Source organism: Corvus moneduloides, chromosome 4, assembly GCF_009650955.1.
Source record: "Corvus moneduloides isolate bCorMon1 chromosome 4, bCorMon1.pri, whole genome shotgun sequence".
NCBI lineage: Eukaryota > Metazoa > Chordata > Aves > Passeriformes > Corvidae > Corvus > Corvus moneduloides.
The window spans coordinates 23,457,254-23,472,983 of NC_045479.1; the positions used below are offsets into that span (position 1 = coordinate 23,457,254).

Here is a 15,730-nt window from a genome sequence, read left to right on the forward strand (position 1 = left end):
AGGAGCTTCTCTGCGCCCTGCCCAGCTCAGATCCTGCCCCTGCAGTCCTGTAGTTCATCCCTCAGTCACTCAGGGCCTTGCCACAATGATTTCCCTGCTCCCATGAGCAGGGAGCAGGGATGGTGGAATTCCCCCCGCAGTTCTCAATTCCTTTTTTGAGAGCAGTCAGTTCCAGGCTGTGAACTGGGTGCTGCCCACTTCCCTTCTGCCCCGTGGAGGGGCAGTGGGCAGGAGTCTGCCTGAGAGCCCATGGGAAGCAGGGCTTGAGCTCACTCCCATGCTCCCACATGACTGCAGCATCACCACTGCTGGCAGCAGCCCTTGGAAGCAGATCCGTGAGGGAGCTTTGTTTCAGGGGTACAAAGGAGGATCTCCTCTGGTGAGCAGCAGCCCGTCGCTGGGAGCAACTGATATGGCATACAAGGAATGGCCTAGCCACTACTTGATGCAGCCAGTGAAGATCTGGGAGGGTTTTGCTGCATCTTTGCAACAGGTGCTTGAAGTGACTGCGTGTTAGGAGCACACCCAGGGCTTGATGCTGGGGGATCAGATGTGCTCTGCCACAGGTTTAGAACAGCCTGGTGTTTTGGGCAGGGAGGGAGTGGTGCTGTCACCCCACAACCACTTGAAAACAGCTGCCAGCACCACTTTACTATACAGTAACTGAAGACTTGACCCTTGCCAAGGAGCACAGCCCAGCAGTCCCCAAATTTTTGCTCCTCAGGTTTCAGGGCACAGAAGGAGTGGCCCTTCCACCTCATTTGCCTTTGCTGCTTGTCTCTTGTGCCCACAAGCTGACTGCCTCTCATTTGGGCTTGGTTTGCTGCTTCCTTTGCCAGCCATGTAACCCAGCCAACAGCAACCTCTGCTCTCTTAGTGCAGGTGGAAAGTCCTAGCTGCAGGTAGCCAAAAATAAGGTGAGATTGTCATCTCATAGAGTCAGGGCCAAAGGTCGTGGTGGTGTGAAGTGGACGTTTCTCAACAAAAAAAAAAAAAGAGAGAGAGAGAGATGAGCTCTGGTGCAGCTCTGCAGAGAGCAGGCAACACCCGAGGCTGAGAACCGGGAGTTTGCGGTCCCCGTGCTCGGAGGAACTCTGCTCGCGGAGGGGAGCGGGGGGAGGGAGCTTCCCCCGTGCCCGAGGCAGCAGCCGTTGGCCGCAGCTCTGTGGCGGTTCCGGGGAGGGAAAGCAGCGTGAGGGGTGCAGGGCGGTTTGCAGGGTGGCTTTGCTGCCTTTGTCACAACAAGGGGCTGTGTCGCAGGGGAGGAGGATGGAGCTGTGCCCGTGAGCATGGAGAGGTGCCTGAGGAGTGTTGGCAGAGCTGGGTGACCAGGTAGGGCAGGGTGTACACGAGGTGCCCTGTATGAACTGCACAGCGAGCTGGCACCAGCACGGGCTGCCCCGCGGCACAGCTGGCGGTGGGCAAGGAACGAAGGGGAACCACCCCAGCTGAGACAGAGCAAGAAAGAGCGTGGGCCCTTCACTCGGGCTCGGCAGCGGCATGTGCTTGTCCTGCCTTGTTCTGTGTATGCTGTAATAAAATTTCCCCTTTAAGGCTGGGCTGAAGTTATTTTTACTTGTGGGGTGGTGACAAGAACACAGAACGGAGTAGGAGCCCTGAGCTGTTCTTACCTGATCTGCAGCAGAGGGGCGGACGGAAGAGGAAGGGAGCTCAGAAAAGGAGAGGGAGCAAGAGAAGGGAGTTCAAGGGAGGGGAAAAGAAAGCAGGTAGGGCATCCCCAGGGAGGGACTAGGGAGTGGACCAGCTGGGGAAAGTGAAAAAGAGGGAACGAGGGAAGGAGGAAGAGCAGTAAGGAGGGACAGGTCCTTCGGAAAAAGCAAGGAGCAAAGTGGCTCCAGGGAGAAGAGGGGAAGAAGGGCTGCAGGCATCCAATGCCAAGCATTGTCGAGGGGTGCTGAGCGGGTACAGCCAAGCAGAGCAGCTCTTGTGGTCTCCTCCTGACTCTCAAGATGATGAAAAGACAGTTTAATCGAATGCGGCAGCAGCTGTCCCATCCCAGCATCACCATTCGGTAAGAACTTCTCCACTACCTGTGCCGGAGGGAGCGGGATGCGGGTCCTGGAGGGCTTGCGCTGGGGCTCAACTGACCTGCCAGTGCTGGTGGCCTGGGAAAAGGGGGGGGAAAACCTTAGGGTTTAGAGCATCTCCAGCATAAGCTGAGGGGCTTTGGGAAGGCTGCATTGGTGCTGTTCAGCAGTAAATGATCCTCAAGCCCAGCTACCTCTCCCAGGGCCCACAGGTGCTGCACTCACATGGAAACAGGGCTTTCCCAAGCTTGGCTTCCCCAGGATGTGGGGCAGTAGGGCAATGGGGAGGGACCTGCCAGCCACATCCTCCTTGCTGTGCAATGACCAGGAGGGTGATCAGGCTGGGACCTGCCCTCCCTGCTGAGTCTGGGGTGCCCCACAGGAACAAAGTGCCCTGCACAGCTCTAGCCAGTCCAGCAGCATGAGCAGCCTGGAATGCCCTTTGAGGAGAGGACATGGGGTCCTCAGATGGACTCACGGAGGACTTACAGCTTCACACAAAACCCTGTCCCTATCCTACCTCTGCCATTTCCGTATTTTCCTCTTTGGCTTTCTAAAGCTCTCCCCTTGCAAAACCCAGAACTGAAATTACAGGGCTGGGCCCTCCCTGCCCAGCCCCCTCACTCCCTTTCTTACTGCCACCTCTGCAGGTTCCCAGCACTTGGTGGCTAAGTGGGACAGAGCTGTCCCCTGAACTACTGAGGTCCTTCAGCCAGCCCAGCAAATCAACCACAGGGAAGCAACTCCTACATGCTGGTGGCCTCTTGCTCTTCTTGCATTTCCTGGAGGGGAGCATGATGCCCTTTCCCATCCCACTTCCCTCAAGATTTCTCATCTCCATGATAGATACACCTCCCTTTTGCTTAATGCCAGGCAGGCAAGTCTCAAGCAGCTTGTGGAGTCCAAGAGCAAGCTCTTCACCTGCTGCAGAGCCTCTCCTCTGTGGACCATGATCTCATGAGCTCTTGCTTGCCTTCAACCAAACCACCCACGTTTCCTGCAGCTCCACATCTTCATCCCACATTGGCTTTGGCAGGCAGTGAAAAGAGAGAAACGTGAACTGGGGAAAAAGCAGCAACAGATGGAAATCAAGTGAGGTTCCTGGGGCATAGCAAGGATAGCAGGCTGTGAAGCAAGGCTTCCCCTATGGGAGGCATCAAGGAGGTTTTGGGGTCATGGTGGCTGGTGAGTTTTGAATTTGGTTTTGAGCAGAACCACAGAAAGCTGGGTTTGTGTAGGTATTTCTGGAGGGTTGGTCTTGGACCTCAGCTTGACCACAAGGATACCCTTGCTCCAGCACCAGTGGCCCCACAGCTACTGACTACCCTGGCTGCAAAGATGTGTGCCAGACTGCAACATCACTGCCCTGGACTCACCTTCAGGGGAGAGGTGGCAGTCAGGGTCAGTAAACATCCTCCTCCTGTTGTGGCCCCACTAAGCACTCTGACTCCAAAAACACAGGCCACATCTGGACTTTTTGACTGAGGTGCACTGAACTGGAAACCCTGTCTGATGGGGTGTCCACCAGCCAGCAAGGTTGGCTCCCTTGCCCTGCTCCTGCTGTTCTTGTCCTCCCTGGCTTGTTCTACCCATAGCCTTGTGTCTGATGGTCCAGGCTATAGCCTGTGGCTCCTGCTCCCAGGAGCCCAAAGAGAGGCGAGTAGGATGCATAAGGACCTGCCTTCCCAAGGAAGCTGGGTGGAGGTCATCCACATTTGCTGATGGTTCCTTCTCCTTCCTCTGCAGAGCCCAAGAAGCAACTGAGCTCCTGTCAGAAGACTTAGTGCAGGTGAGGCGCAGGCTGGGCCGGCAGGCATGTGTCTGCTTGTGCCTGGGCGTGGGAACCTGCCCCGCTCCTGCCTGCCATTCGCCGTGCCAGCACGTCCAAGTCATGGGGCTGGGATCTGTCCGTGTGCTGGAGGGTGATTTCAGGACCATGGTGTTAAGGGACTGGCAGGCTCCTACTACCAGAAAGGGCTTTCCCAGCTGCTCACAGAGGGATGAATCCTGACCAGGAGTTGTGCTCCCTTTTCACTAGACCAGATGCTCCAGACTGTGGCAGGACGCTGGCAGGTGTGGTTTGACACTGGCCAAATGCCAGGCACCCACAAAAGTCGCTCACTCACCCTCCCCTGCCACAGCTGGGCAGAGGAGAGAAAAATTTAATGAAGGCGTCATGAGTGGACATAAGGACCAGGAGAAAACACTCCAAAGGCAAAACAGGCTCGACTTAGAGGTATAAAGTGAATTTATTACTAACGAAATCAGAGGAGGATAATGAGGAGTAAAATAAGCCCTTAAAAACATTTTTTCTTCCTGCAACCCCTCCCTTCTTCCCACCAACAGCGTAGGGGACAGGGCATGGGGGTTTTGGTGAGTTCATTACCCGAGGTTTTCTTCCACTACTCCAAGAGAGGAGTCCTTCCCCTGCTGCGCCGTGGGGTCCCTCCCACAGGACACAGTTCTCCATGAACCTCTCCAGCATGGTTCCAATCTCACGAGCAACAACCACACCACACCTGCTGCAGCGTGAGGCCCTCCCATGGGCACACAGCCCTCCCAAACTGCTGTGCTGTGGGTCTCCCTTTCCACGGGGTGCAGTCCTCCAAGGACAGGCTGCTCCAGCCCCCTCTCTCCACTGGGTTTCCCACTGGATCACAGCCTCCTCCAGGCATCCACCCACTCTGGCGTGAGCGCCTCCCCCACGGGCTGCGGGTGGATCTCTGCATCCCCTGTGGATCCATGGGCTGCAGGGGCACAGCTGCTTCACCATGGTCCTCACCACGGCCTGCAGAGGCATCTCGGCCCGGTGCCTGGAGCACCTCCTCCCCCTCCTTCTCCACTGACCTCGGTGTCGCCACATTGTTTCCCTCACACGTTCTCACCTCCTCCTCTTCTCTGGCTAGAAAAACACTGTGCCCCACTTCGTTTTGATTTTCTTCTTAAATATGTTTTCAGAGAGGCGTTACCACCATCTCTAATTGGCCCAGCCTTGGCCAGTGGCATGTCCACCTTCAGAGCCATCAGGGATTGGCTCGGCCAGACATGGTGGAAGCTTTTAGCAGCTTCTCACAGAAGCCACCTCCGTGGCCCCCCCGCTACCAAAAACCAGGCTGTGCAAAATCAACACAGTAGGCCACCCTCACCCAGAGCTGGGTACAGGGGAAATGGCCTCGAAGTGCCCATGGTTGACAAAATGGCTTCCCCAGTCCCACTTTTCTGCCCCCAGATTGAGCAGAGGATTGAGCCGGCCAAGCGAGCAGCTCACAGTGTGTCCAAGAGGCTCCAAGCCTGCCTGCAGGGACAATGTGGCTCCGAGATGGACAAGCGAGTGGTGAGTAAAATCTCCCCACTGCAGCCTGTGCTCACCCCAGCTCTGTCTCTTGCCAGCAACGGGGATGCCAGGCCCCTGCTTTGCCAGCTTTGCTGAAGGGTGGCCCAAAGCTATGCCAAGCCCAGGTCCCATTGTCAGCAGCGGCCTCCAGCATGTGCCTGGGATGAGCAGAGTAGGGCAACCCTCTCATTTGTCACTAATTTGGGACACTCCTGAAAGAGAGACAGTGTCTTTGCTTTGAATAACCCTCCAAAGCCCTTGTTTTCTGTGTCCCTTCCCAAACCCCCGTGAACTCTGGCACCCATGGTGCCCTGTGGTGAGGAGCATCACACTGTGGCCAGGCACAGTGGTGTCACCACTTCTGTCTCAAATCCTTGGCTCTGTGCAGAAGAAGCTGCCCTTGATGGCTCTGTCCATGGCGATGGCTGAGAGCTTCAAGGAACTGGACACAGAGTCCAGCCTTGGGTAAGTACTGGTGGGAGAAAGGGCCAGAGTGACCCCAAAAGATGCCAGATCCTGGTGGTGACACTGTTTTGGCTCCGGGGTTCCCATGGCTCAAACCATGTCCCCAGAGCAAACACTGGTGTTGGACTGGGAGAGGGGACATCCAGCACCTTCAGCCTCCCATTGCAGAGTAGGGCCAGGGGCTGGCTCAGGGTCCCACGTGGGTACAGGTATAGTGGGGATGTTGGGTCAGAGAGGGGCATGGCTCTAGCACACAGTCATTTCATGTCTGTCCTACGCAGGAAAGCTCTGGAGATGGGTTGCTGCATACAGAGCTCGCTGGCCAAAATCGTGGCTGAGTTTGAGATTGCCCTGGAGCACTATGTCCTGCAGCCGCTCAACAAGCTCAGTGAGGTAGTCCTGGCTGCCCTACTGGCTCCGCTCTCCAATCTCACCACTTCTTCCTATGTCCCCAGGCCTCCCCCACTCACTCTGGCCCTCTCTCCCCCAGGAGGAGCTCCCCATCATCCTGAAGCGCAAGAAGACCCTCCAGAAGTTGATTTCTGACTGGAACACAATCAAGAGCCGGTATGGGGCACACTGCAGCCCTAGGGGCAGGGGGCAGGACATACAGAGTACAGCCCCCAGACAGGCTGGGCGAGAGAGGAGGATAACTGCCCTGGGGAGTCAATTTCCAACATCTCTTCAGGAGCACCCAGCTAGCTCCTCTCTGCAGGCGCATCTTGCTCTGGGCTCAGATGCTGATTCCATAGCACAGAGAGAAAGGCAGTTCTGCCACTAAAGGCAGCAAAGTCCCCCAGTGCTGCTTGGTACACTGAGATCACCTCGTTCCAACTCTTGCCAGTGGTAGCCCTTGCCACGCCAGATTTCTCTAGCAGTCTGTGCATCTGTTCTACCCAGCGTCCCTGAGACCATAAATGTGCCTCTTCTCTCCCACCCCAAAGGCTGAACCAAGCTGCCAAGAGTTCCAGTAACAGCACTGGAGCTGGTGCTGGCCCAGGGGCATCTTCTGCTGCCAACAAACTGGAGATCTTGAAGGAAGAAGAGGAGGAGGTGAAGAGGAAGGTGGAGCAGTGCAAGGTGAGATGGTCGCTTCCTGTCCCCGTGGATCAGCTGCAGGGCTGCAGACCTGCTCCCCTCCACCAGTCTTGACCAAGGTGACCCCACGCTGAGATGGATTACAGCCAGCCAGCATGTCCTGCCCTCTGAAAGCAAATGGGCCCCTCAAGCAGAAATAGGGAGATGGCCCAAGCCCAGGGAAGAAAAAGAGTAAAGGATTCACAGTGCAAGCTGCTGCAGAGAGGAGGCTCCAGGGGCTAAAGCAGGGAGCATATGGGGCTCCCTCAGGCTGGGAACCAGCCAAGCTAGGATCTGTCATGGGTGGCAGGGAAGTTTCACATCCACTTTCTCCACTTCTGCCCTGTTTCTCTGAAAAGCCCAGCACTTTGGCAGAGCTTGTAAGCTCACTGGAGCTGAAGGTGCAGAGACCTCTTGTGCCAGGACCCTGATCATAGGGCAGGTTGCTGCCACTACCCAAACATAAGCAATGGAGGCAAGGAGAAGTCCCCACTGCACCCAAAGAGCCTGTCTAGACAATTCACAGAGCAGATGAAAGGGCTTCACGAAGGTGTCTCCTCTTCCTCGGGTGCAAGGGAAGGGATGGAAGAGTGCTCCTTTTTGTCTCCCTTCCCAGGATGAGTACATGGCTGACCTCTACCACTTCTCCACCAAAGAGGACGTCTACGCCAGCTACTTCATCAAAGTAAGTCCTCTGTCTCACTTCTCCCCAGTGTATGAATGTCAACTGCAACATGTCTGAGCCCAGCCTTGCCCCCATCCACACCAAGTGCCCCAAGCAGGGCAGGGGACAGATCAAGACAACAGCAGATGCCTATAGCTGGCCTTGCTCCAGGCACTGCAGGTTAATGCCACCATTAGCACCAAGTGCAAACAAGCAGCTTGTCCTGATGATACCACTCTCCAATTTGCCCTCTACCCCTCACTACAGACACAGTCCCATGGACCCCAGGCAGGTTCCCCTTGCAGCTCCCTCTTTGCCCTGTCTTCATGTGGGTGCAATGTCCTGGGAATGGGCACCTCTCCAAGATGGGCTGATGCCAAACTGAATGCTGTTTGCCTGTCCCCTGTCTGGCAGCTATTGGAAATCCAAGCCCAGTACCACCGGCAGTCACTGGAATCACTGGACTCAGCTCTGGCAGAACTGAGGGAAAGCCACAGACAGACAGGTACCCTCTGGCTCTCCATGCAGCCTGGCAAGGGCTGTAGCTGAGCCCAGGGGATACGAGTGTGGCCAGCAAAGCTGGAAAAGGTTCATTTTCCCTCCCTACACCTGCTGCTGCCTCCCATGTTGGGTAGGTTGGGGACTGCATCTTGACATGGCCTGGGGATGCTGCCTGTCCTGCCTCTGCCTCTGTCTGTAGCCAGCCAAGTTAGGCTTGGAGCAGGACGTTGCCATGGCCAAATGGTGGATGGTCCCAGTGTCCACCATCCCTCTTGACATTTTCCTTCCTCTTCTAGAGCCTTCCTTCACTACAGACACCCCAGTGGCAGGGTACTATGGTGTGTCCCTAGAGACACACCTCAAGAGCTTGGGCCGGGAGATTGCACTTCCCATCGAAGCCTGTGTCATGATGCTGTTAGCTTCTGGCATGAAGGAGGAGGTAGGGAGTGCTCCAGACCCCCTCATCACCTTTCCCCCCACAGATACACTCCTCCCAAACTCAACATGCATCCCTTCCCTCTTCGTCCCACCCCCAGGGACTCTTCCGGCTGGCAGCAGGCGCCTCAGTGCTGAAGAAGCTGAAGAGCAGCTTGGCCAGCGGCTCCAATGCCCTGGAGGAGTTTTACTCAGACCCCCACGCTGTGGCTGGTGAGTGCCAGCAAGGCAGGGTGGGGAGATATGATTGGGCAGTGCCTGCCATCCCTCAGCTGCCATCAGCTCCACTGCTCCCCCTCTCCTCCCAGGTGCACTGAAATCCTACCTGCGGGAGCTGCCCCAGCCTTTGATGACCTTCGAACTCTATGACGAATGGGTCAAAGTGGCCAGGTGGGTCCAGGCACTGGGGTGGAAATCCCTGGCACATCTCAAAAAGCCCCCAGTCAACCCCCTCCATCTTTCCTGGCACTTGGAGCAGGGGTGCTTGGTCTCATTTGGGGAGATACAAACACAGTGCCTCCATGGATGCCTGCCTTCACAGCACAGTAAAGCAGGACATCTCCATCTCCAGGGCTATGGCCCCCACGGGGCAGCCAGCACTTGCCCACTGTGTCCCTCTCTGCCACAGGGAACAGGCCGAGCTCTCTGCTCCCCCTTCTCTCTTACAGCTTAAAGGACATTGATAGCCGTGTACAGAGCCTGCGAGACACCTGCAGCCGCCTGCCCCAGGACAGCTACAACAATCTGAGGTGTTTTGTCGGAACGGGGCTTCTTCAGCCCCAAGCAATCACCAGGGGTAGCCATTCCCTCCTCAAATCCCTACCTACTAAACCCTTGCCCTCCTTTCACCCCACAGGTATCTGATCAAGTTTTTAGCCAAGCTGGCTGAACACCAGGAGGTGAATAAAATGACCCCCAGCAACATTGCCATTGTGCTGGGCCCAAACCTGCTGTGGTCACAGCAGAGCACAGGGTAAGATCTGATTTGAAGGGGTGAGAGGCAGCTCCCTAGCCCCAGGTGGGGTGTCCTGAAGGCAAATGCCAATGGCAAAGGCTGATCCAGCAGCCTTGAGGCTGGTCTAAAGCACCTACACCTCTTCCATCCTCAAGTCCTGTCCCTTGTCCCCATGCTCCCCGAGTTGCATGTCCCCTCACCGAGCTCATATCCTCTTAGCCACTCTGCAAAGTAGTAGAGGAGGGGGCTGAGACCCAAAGCACTTGTGACATGTGTGGCTTCCAACACCACTGGCCTCCAACACCAAACCAGGGTTCCCGGGACAGGGAAAAAGGCCCATCACCCATGCTGCCATGGCCCTTGGCTGGGCTGCCTTCCCTTCAGACCCTGACCCCTGCAGAATGAACACAAAAACCCATTTGAGGTTAATGCCCCCAAACCCCTTTTCTGATGCCTTCCCCACCCCTGTCTCTCAGAGACCCCATGCAACTGGACTTGGCCTCGGTCTCCTCCATCCAGGCTGTGGTGGAAGCCCTCATCCAGAGCGTGGACACTCTCTTCCCTGGAGGTAGGGCCAGGGCATCACTTGGTGGGCTGCAGCAGAGGGTGATGGGGAGAGGAAGGGAAAGGAACATTTCTCCATCTCCAGGAGGAGACAAGCAGAAGGCTGCTCTGGCTCCTTGCTGTGGGGTCATTGCTCTGGGTGGCAAGTGCTTCCTCACAGGATCTCCCTTCTCTTCACCCAGAGGTAGATTTCAATGTCTCAGGCATGTTCATGTCGCCCACAAACACCGGACTTTGCAAGGCTGCCCCAGTGGAAGAGCCGACCCCTGCAACCCCTCCCACCAGCACCCCCACCCTTTTGGATGGAGAGGCGTAAGTCTGATGAGAGCTAGAGGCTCTGGCTGTCCCAGCTCTCCCCATGTCCTCCCTCCATCCTGCCCCACACCAGGGCTGTACCCTCACAGGTGGCTGCAAGGTGCCTCGTGGCCAGGACCTCCATGGCCAACCAAAGCCTGACCTGCCCCATTCTCTGCACAGCACATCCAGGGACCCTGAGGCCAGGTACCAGCCGGTGTCACCAGCACTGCCCAGGCCATCTCCTGAAGCTGTGGGGCCACCAGCTCCAACGATGACTGACACCACCACCCACAAAGGTTAGGGTGCCCCAGATGCTTGGGAAATTACACCCCCCAATGGCACCTCCTGTGCTATAGTCATCATCCTGCTGTTCCTCACAAAAGTGGGCACTGGGGATGTTCCTGTCACCAAATGAGGGGAAAGGCCTCTGGCCAGGGCAGCATGGCCAGGATCCAGCCAAGATGGGACTGTAGGATAGACACAGTATATCCTCCAGTGTTGGGTTGAACACCTCCAGTAAAGTGGTGTCAAAGCTCATGGCCCTTAGTGAAAGCAAGAGGGAAAAGCCCCCAGAAAAGCTGATGTGCTCGTCTCTTCAGTACATGAGCTGGGCAAGGCGCAATTTGTCCATCCACCTGTCTGCAGCCCCCCTTCCTGACCCATGGCTGGCACTGCAGCCCCCTCTGCCCTTTGGAGAGACCCCAGTGGAGAGAACCCCAGCCCACCTCAGCTTTCTTTTCAGGCAAACGCCCGGCTCCGGCCCGACCCACAATGCCACCACCATCTGTGACACAGCCCCGGAGCACAGCTCCTGCCCAGGCAGCCAGCCCCAAAGCCCTGCCACGACGGATGGTGCCCAGCCGAGCCCCCTCCGTCCCACCACCGCTCCCTCCGCAGCCAGCACCCCGCCTCAGCCGCGATGCCCCACCATCCCCCAAGCCTTCCACTGGTGAGGCTGACACAGCAGCTGCCATGGACTGTGAGCCGGGAACCACAGAGGAGGGGCAGCCACTGCCTGCAGGAGGAAGCCCCCTAGCCACATCAGCCCCAGAAAGAGAGCCCACAGTGAACTGAACAGGGTGAGGGGTGTGGGGGAATCACAGGTCGGGGAGATGGGATCTAGCACCTCTCTGGGATCCAGCAGGCACTGTGGAAATGCCAGGGCGGCCTGAGGGACAGCATCTCTTGGTCCCCCACCTTGTTCCCTTGGCTCACAACACCGGCTATGTTTTGCCTGCCTTCTCTTGCTCTCCCATCTCCACCTCCCCACACCACCACATCCCTGCCGGGGCCCAGCCACCAGTGAGGGCCCAGATCCCTGCCCAGATCCCCCACTGCAGGCACAGACACTGACTGCAGCTTTCGGGCCAGCGCGGGCAGCTTGGCCCCCTGGGGCCATTTGCAGATGCTCAGACATGATCCCCGCCCCATTTTGCCTTAAAACCCATTGCCCCCGAAACACACGGATATATATAAATACAGGTATATATATAAATGCATATATATATATAAATACAGATATGTATATAAATACAGATGTATGTGTGTATATATATATGTTTGGAGTGCATGTTCTATTAGGAGTGGCTGAGGGAGCTGGGGTTGTTTGGCCTGGAGAAAAGGAGGCTCAGGGGTGACCTGATCACTCTCTACAACTCCCTGAAAGGAGGCTGTAGCCAGGTGGGGATTGACCTCTTCTCCCAGGCAACCAGCGGCAGTGACAACAGGACATAGTCACAAGCTGCACCAGGGGAGGTTGAGGTGGGACAGTAGGAGGAATTTTTCACAGAAAGTGATTAGACATTGGAATGGGCTGCCCAGGGAGGTTTTGCCCTGGAGTCACCGTTCCTGGAGCTGTTTAAGGAAAGACTGGATGTGGCACGCACTGCCATGGTCTACTTGACATGGTGGTGTTCGGTCTTAGGTTGGACTCGATGATGTTAGAAGGCTTTTCCAGCCTAACTGGTTCTGTGATATTTTGCCAATATTTGAGAAGCTGGTGTCAAAGTCGCAGGCCGGTGAGAGCAGGGTACACTTGGCAGCCTGAAGTGCTGGAAAGTGCAGCCCCCGGGGCCGCAGCGGGGAGGAAAGGAGGCGGGAGCGCGGCGGGCGCCCACAGTCGGCGGAGACGCGGGGCCGGCCCGTAATGGCGACCGCGCCGCCCACAGGCCCCGGCGGCCGGCAGGGGGCGCTCTGCGGCTGCGCGGGCACGGCGGGGGGCGGCGGCCGGGCACGGCGGTCCCAGCCAATGGGCAGCGCGCCTGGCCCTGTCCCCGCCCCCTCCCGGCCGCTGTCGCTTCGGGGGCCGGCCCTCGGCCCCGCCCTGCCCCTGGGGAGCGTCAGGGTCTCCCATTGGTGGCGGCGGGGGGCTGGGGGGTCGTGATTGGCTGCGCGGCGGGGCGGGGCGCGGCGGGGGGCGGTGATTGGCTGCGCGGCGGGGCGGGGCGGCCGGCGGGCTGCGGCGGCGGCGGCGGCGGCGGCGGCGGCATGGCGAGCTGCCGGCGGCTGAGCGGCGCGGGGTTGCGAGAGGTGCTGGGCCCGGCGCAGGGGCTGCTCTTCGACTGCGACGGCGTCCTGTGGGCGGGCGAACGCGCCGTGCCCGGCGCCCCCGAGCTGCTGGAGCGGCTGCGGCGCAGCGGCAAGGCCGCCCTTTTCGTCAGCAATAACAGCCGCCGCTCGGTGGCCGAGCTGGAGCGGCGCTTCAGCCGTCTCGGCTTCCGCGGCGTGCGCGCCGAGCACGTCTTCAGCTCCGCGCTCTGCTCTGCTCTCTTCCTCCGCCAGCGCCTCCTCGGCGGCGGCGGCGGGAACGGTAGCGGGGCCGGCCGCGTCTTCGTGCTGGGCGGCGAGGGGCTGCGCGGCGAGGTGCGCGACGCCGGGCTGCGCCTGGCGGGCGAGGGCGAGCCGGCACCCGGCGAGCCGGTGCGCGCCGTCCTGGTGGGCTACGACGACCAGTTCACCTTCGCCAAGCTGGCGCAGGCCTGCGGCTACCTGCGCGACCCGCAGTGCCTGCTGGTGGCCACCGACCCCGACCCCTGGCACCCGCTCAGCGACGGCCAGCGCACCCCCGGTGAGCCCGCGCCCCGTCCCGCGCCGCCCCGGGGGGAAGGGGCTGGTGGCGGGGGTGGCCTCGGGTGGGGTTCGCTGTCCCAGGTGCGGGCGAGGCGGTTCCCTGAGCGGCAGGACGAGCAGGGATGCCCTGGCACGTCCCTGCCAGCTCCCGAAGCAGTGCTGCCAGCATCCCGCTTGCCCATCCTCTGGCGGGACCCGGCGTGCTGAGCTTCCCGCGGCTACTTCTTTTCCTCCTCCTTCCCTCCCTGCAGGGACTGGCAGCCTCACGGCCGCAGTGGAAACGGCTTCGGGCCGCAAGGCACTGGTGGTGGGGAAGCCCAACACGTACATGTTTGATTGCATCGTGGAGCGTTTCGGTGTCGACCCGTCCCGCACCCTCATGGTGGGAGACCGTCTGGAGACAGACATCCTCTTCGGCAAGAACTGCGGCCTTGCTACCATCCTCACCCTGACAGGCGTTTCCCGCCTGGAAGAGGCACAGGCCTACATGGCCAGCGACAGCGCCGCTGCCAAGGATCTGGTGCCCAATTACTATGTGGACAGTATTGCAGACTTGATACCAGGCCTGGATGAGTAACAATTTGTACATGTGAGGGCCGAGGGGTCAGGTTCCCCATCCCAGATCTCCATCTGTTACCATTTCTCTCTCACTGCCCTATTCCCTCAGTTCCTGGTTTCTTCACATCCAACGTCCTTCTTTGGGGGCAATATGGGAAGGGGATTGGCAGGAGGGGACAGGTTTCAAGTTGTCTCCTTTCTGCTGAGAGCTATCCATGATGGACAGAGTCCTTCTCCCCCTCATTGCCAGCTGCCAGCATCTTTGGGAGTGAGCTGGAGGCTTTGAGGCTGCTAGGGGGGGCGGTGGGGAGGTCAATCAGTGTCTTGTTAGCCTCTCCCCCTGCAAGGGTTAGGGACCGGCTGTTTTAGTACTATTTTTCCCTTGAATAACCAGCGGCGGCCTTTTACTGCTGTCCTTTGACTTGTAGCTCTTGACTTCCGAGCTGCATCCCTTTAGTCCTTGTGGTAACCCCCTCCTTGCCAGGGGATTGGCTGGCATTGTCACCCACCTGGTCTCTATCAGTGCCAGGGCATGTGGAAGGAGTGTGCCAGAGCTCTGGAATCATGAATGAGAGCATCTCTGCCTCCAACAAGTGAAAGAGAGCATTGCCTCATCTCTTCTCTCCCCTATTCCTTAGAGATGTTTCCCCCACTACCCCCCTGCCCCGACCCAGTTAATAACTGTGCCAGTGTGTCCATCTGAAGGACAGAAGAGACTGGTTTGAGGGTTTTTTTCCGTGCCAAACAGACAAGCTGCGACTGTGCACAGTGGGTCTGCAGTTGTACCTTGTTTTCAAGCACCCTTTCTGAAGGGGCTTGTGAAGGAGAGAGGGCTTCTAGACCATGACAACACAGCACTAATGAACTGTATGACTCTCCCTGGTTCCCCCTTCTCAGTTGGATTTTGTCATAGTACAGTGAGAGAAAAGTGCTGATGGGGGTCTGTGCTCCAGCTGCTGGTGTGCAGGTGAGATGGTGATGGTGTTGTCACTGCTGTGAATGTGTCACAGTCCTCAAAATCATTCCTTGCTGCTTTGTCTTTCTATGTTTTTTTAATTTCTTGATCTAATTTATCAAACTTATTTATTGTTCAAGTATTGTATTATTTGTATAAATTATGCTGACTGGTTGCACCAAGGGGACAGAAGGCAGTGCCTTTGGGCATCCCTTACTGTCCATGTCCCATGTTGATGTTCTTACACTCACTGTGTGTCTGTATATAATAAAGTGTGAGCATAGGCTGGAAACGACCTCCTTTTTTCACTCATGGTCCCATCAAGATGAAACTGCCCTAGGTACTTTTACACCCTCGAAGGTGAGGACATGGCAGGACCTTTCCTCACTCAAGGGGGTGCTGCTGGGTAGACGAGACAAGTGGATACTGCTGGATAGTGTCTTTGAGCTGCTGCTTGCTGCTGCATCACTGGTGCCTCAGAACCGGGGTGGAGGGTGGAGGTGGCCGGCAGGGCTGTGGTGTAGGACACAGGGTCCAGCCAGGTCACTCGGAACAGTGAGCAATGCAACCCTTGCCAGCTGCCTTTGCGTTTCACAGCATGGGGATGCATTGCTGGGGAACAGTGACTTCTTGTGCTGCCCTCTGCTAGCCAGGTAGACCCCAGTGATCCATGTGGCCCTGCTAGGGTAGGGGTGAGGTGCTGTCTCTGTCATGTGCATAGAGCTTGGAGGGGGCTGAGAACTGCCGAGGCGAGGTTTTGCTGTTACCCTTCTTGACTACTCTATGCTTTAAGTGACAGGGAGGTGGC

The 15,730-nt window shown here is 57.8% G+C and overlaps 2 protein-coding genes across 5 annotated transcripts; both read left to right on the forward strand.

The window, feature by feature from the left end:
• Positions 1–33: 33 nt before the first annotated feature.
• SH3BP1 (SH3 domain binding protein 1) lies at positions 34–11,865 on the forward strand. 4 transcript variants are annotated; one of them, XM_032106608.1, is made up of 18 exons: positions 1,002–2,032; positions 3,795–3,837; positions 5,278–5,382; positions 5,771–5,847; positions 6,129–6,240; positions 6,338–6,414; positions 6,792–6,927; positions 7,541–7,609; positions 8,003–8,093; positions 8,386–8,528; positions 8,626–8,737; positions 8,833–8,914; positions 9,193–9,273; positions 9,381–9,497; positions 9,956–10,047; positions 10,226–10,355; positions 10,521–10,636; positions 11,083–11,865. In XM_032106608.1, exons 1-18 carry the CDS (start codon positions 1,971–1,973, stop codon positions 11,412–11,414), a joined length of 1,977 nt encoding a protein of 658 aa, XP_031962499.1. In that variant the 5' UTR covers positions 1,002–1,970; the 3' UTR covers positions 11,415–11,865. The 4 variants fall into 4 exon arrangements, with proteins under 4 accessions (XP_031962500.1, XP_031962502.1, XP_031962499.1 ...); XM_032106609.1 differs by lacking the exon at positions 9,193–9,273 and having other exon boundaries at positions 34–2,032; XM_032106611.1 differs by lacking the exons at positions 3,795–3,837; positions 5,771–5,847 and having other exon boundaries at positions 34–2,032.
• Positions 11,866–12,787: 922 nt separating this feature from the next.
• Positions 12,788–15,217, forward strand: PDXP (pyridoxal phosphatase). Its single transcript, XM_032107373.1, has 2 exons — positions 12,788–13,407; positions 13,661–15,217. The coding sequence occupies exons 1-2, from the start codon at positions 12,828–12,830 to the stop codon at positions 13,984–13,986; spliced, it is 906 nt and encodes a 301-aa protein (XP_031963264.1). The 5' UTR covers positions 12,788–12,827; the 3' UTR covers positions 13,987–15,217.
• Positions 15,218–15,730: the final 513 nt, after the last annotated feature.

Excerpts from the sequence above, each read along its gene's own strand:
- SH3BP1 (XM_032106608.1), top strand. The coding sequence starts at position 1,971 with ATGATGAAAAGACAGTTTAATCGAATGCGGCAGCAGCTGTCCCATCCC. Across the intron at positions 3,838-5,277 it reads TGTCAGAAGACTTAGTGCAG|ATTGAGCAGAGGATTGAGCC; the intron begins GTGAGGCGCAGG and ends TTCTGCCCCCAG. Across the intron at positions 10,048-10,225 it reads GGACACTCTCTTCCCTGGAG|AGGTAGATTTCAATGTCTCA; the intron begins GTAGGGCCAGGG and ends CTCTTCACCCAG.
- PDXP (XM_032107373.1), top strand. The coding sequence starts at position 12,828 with ATGGCGAGCTGCCGGCGGCTGAGCGGCGCGGGGTTGCGAGAGGTGCTG. Across the intron at positions 13,408-13,660 it reads CGACGGCCAGCGCACCCCCG|GGACTGGCAGCCTCACGGCC; the intron begins GTGAGCCCGCGC and ends CCCTCCCTGCAG.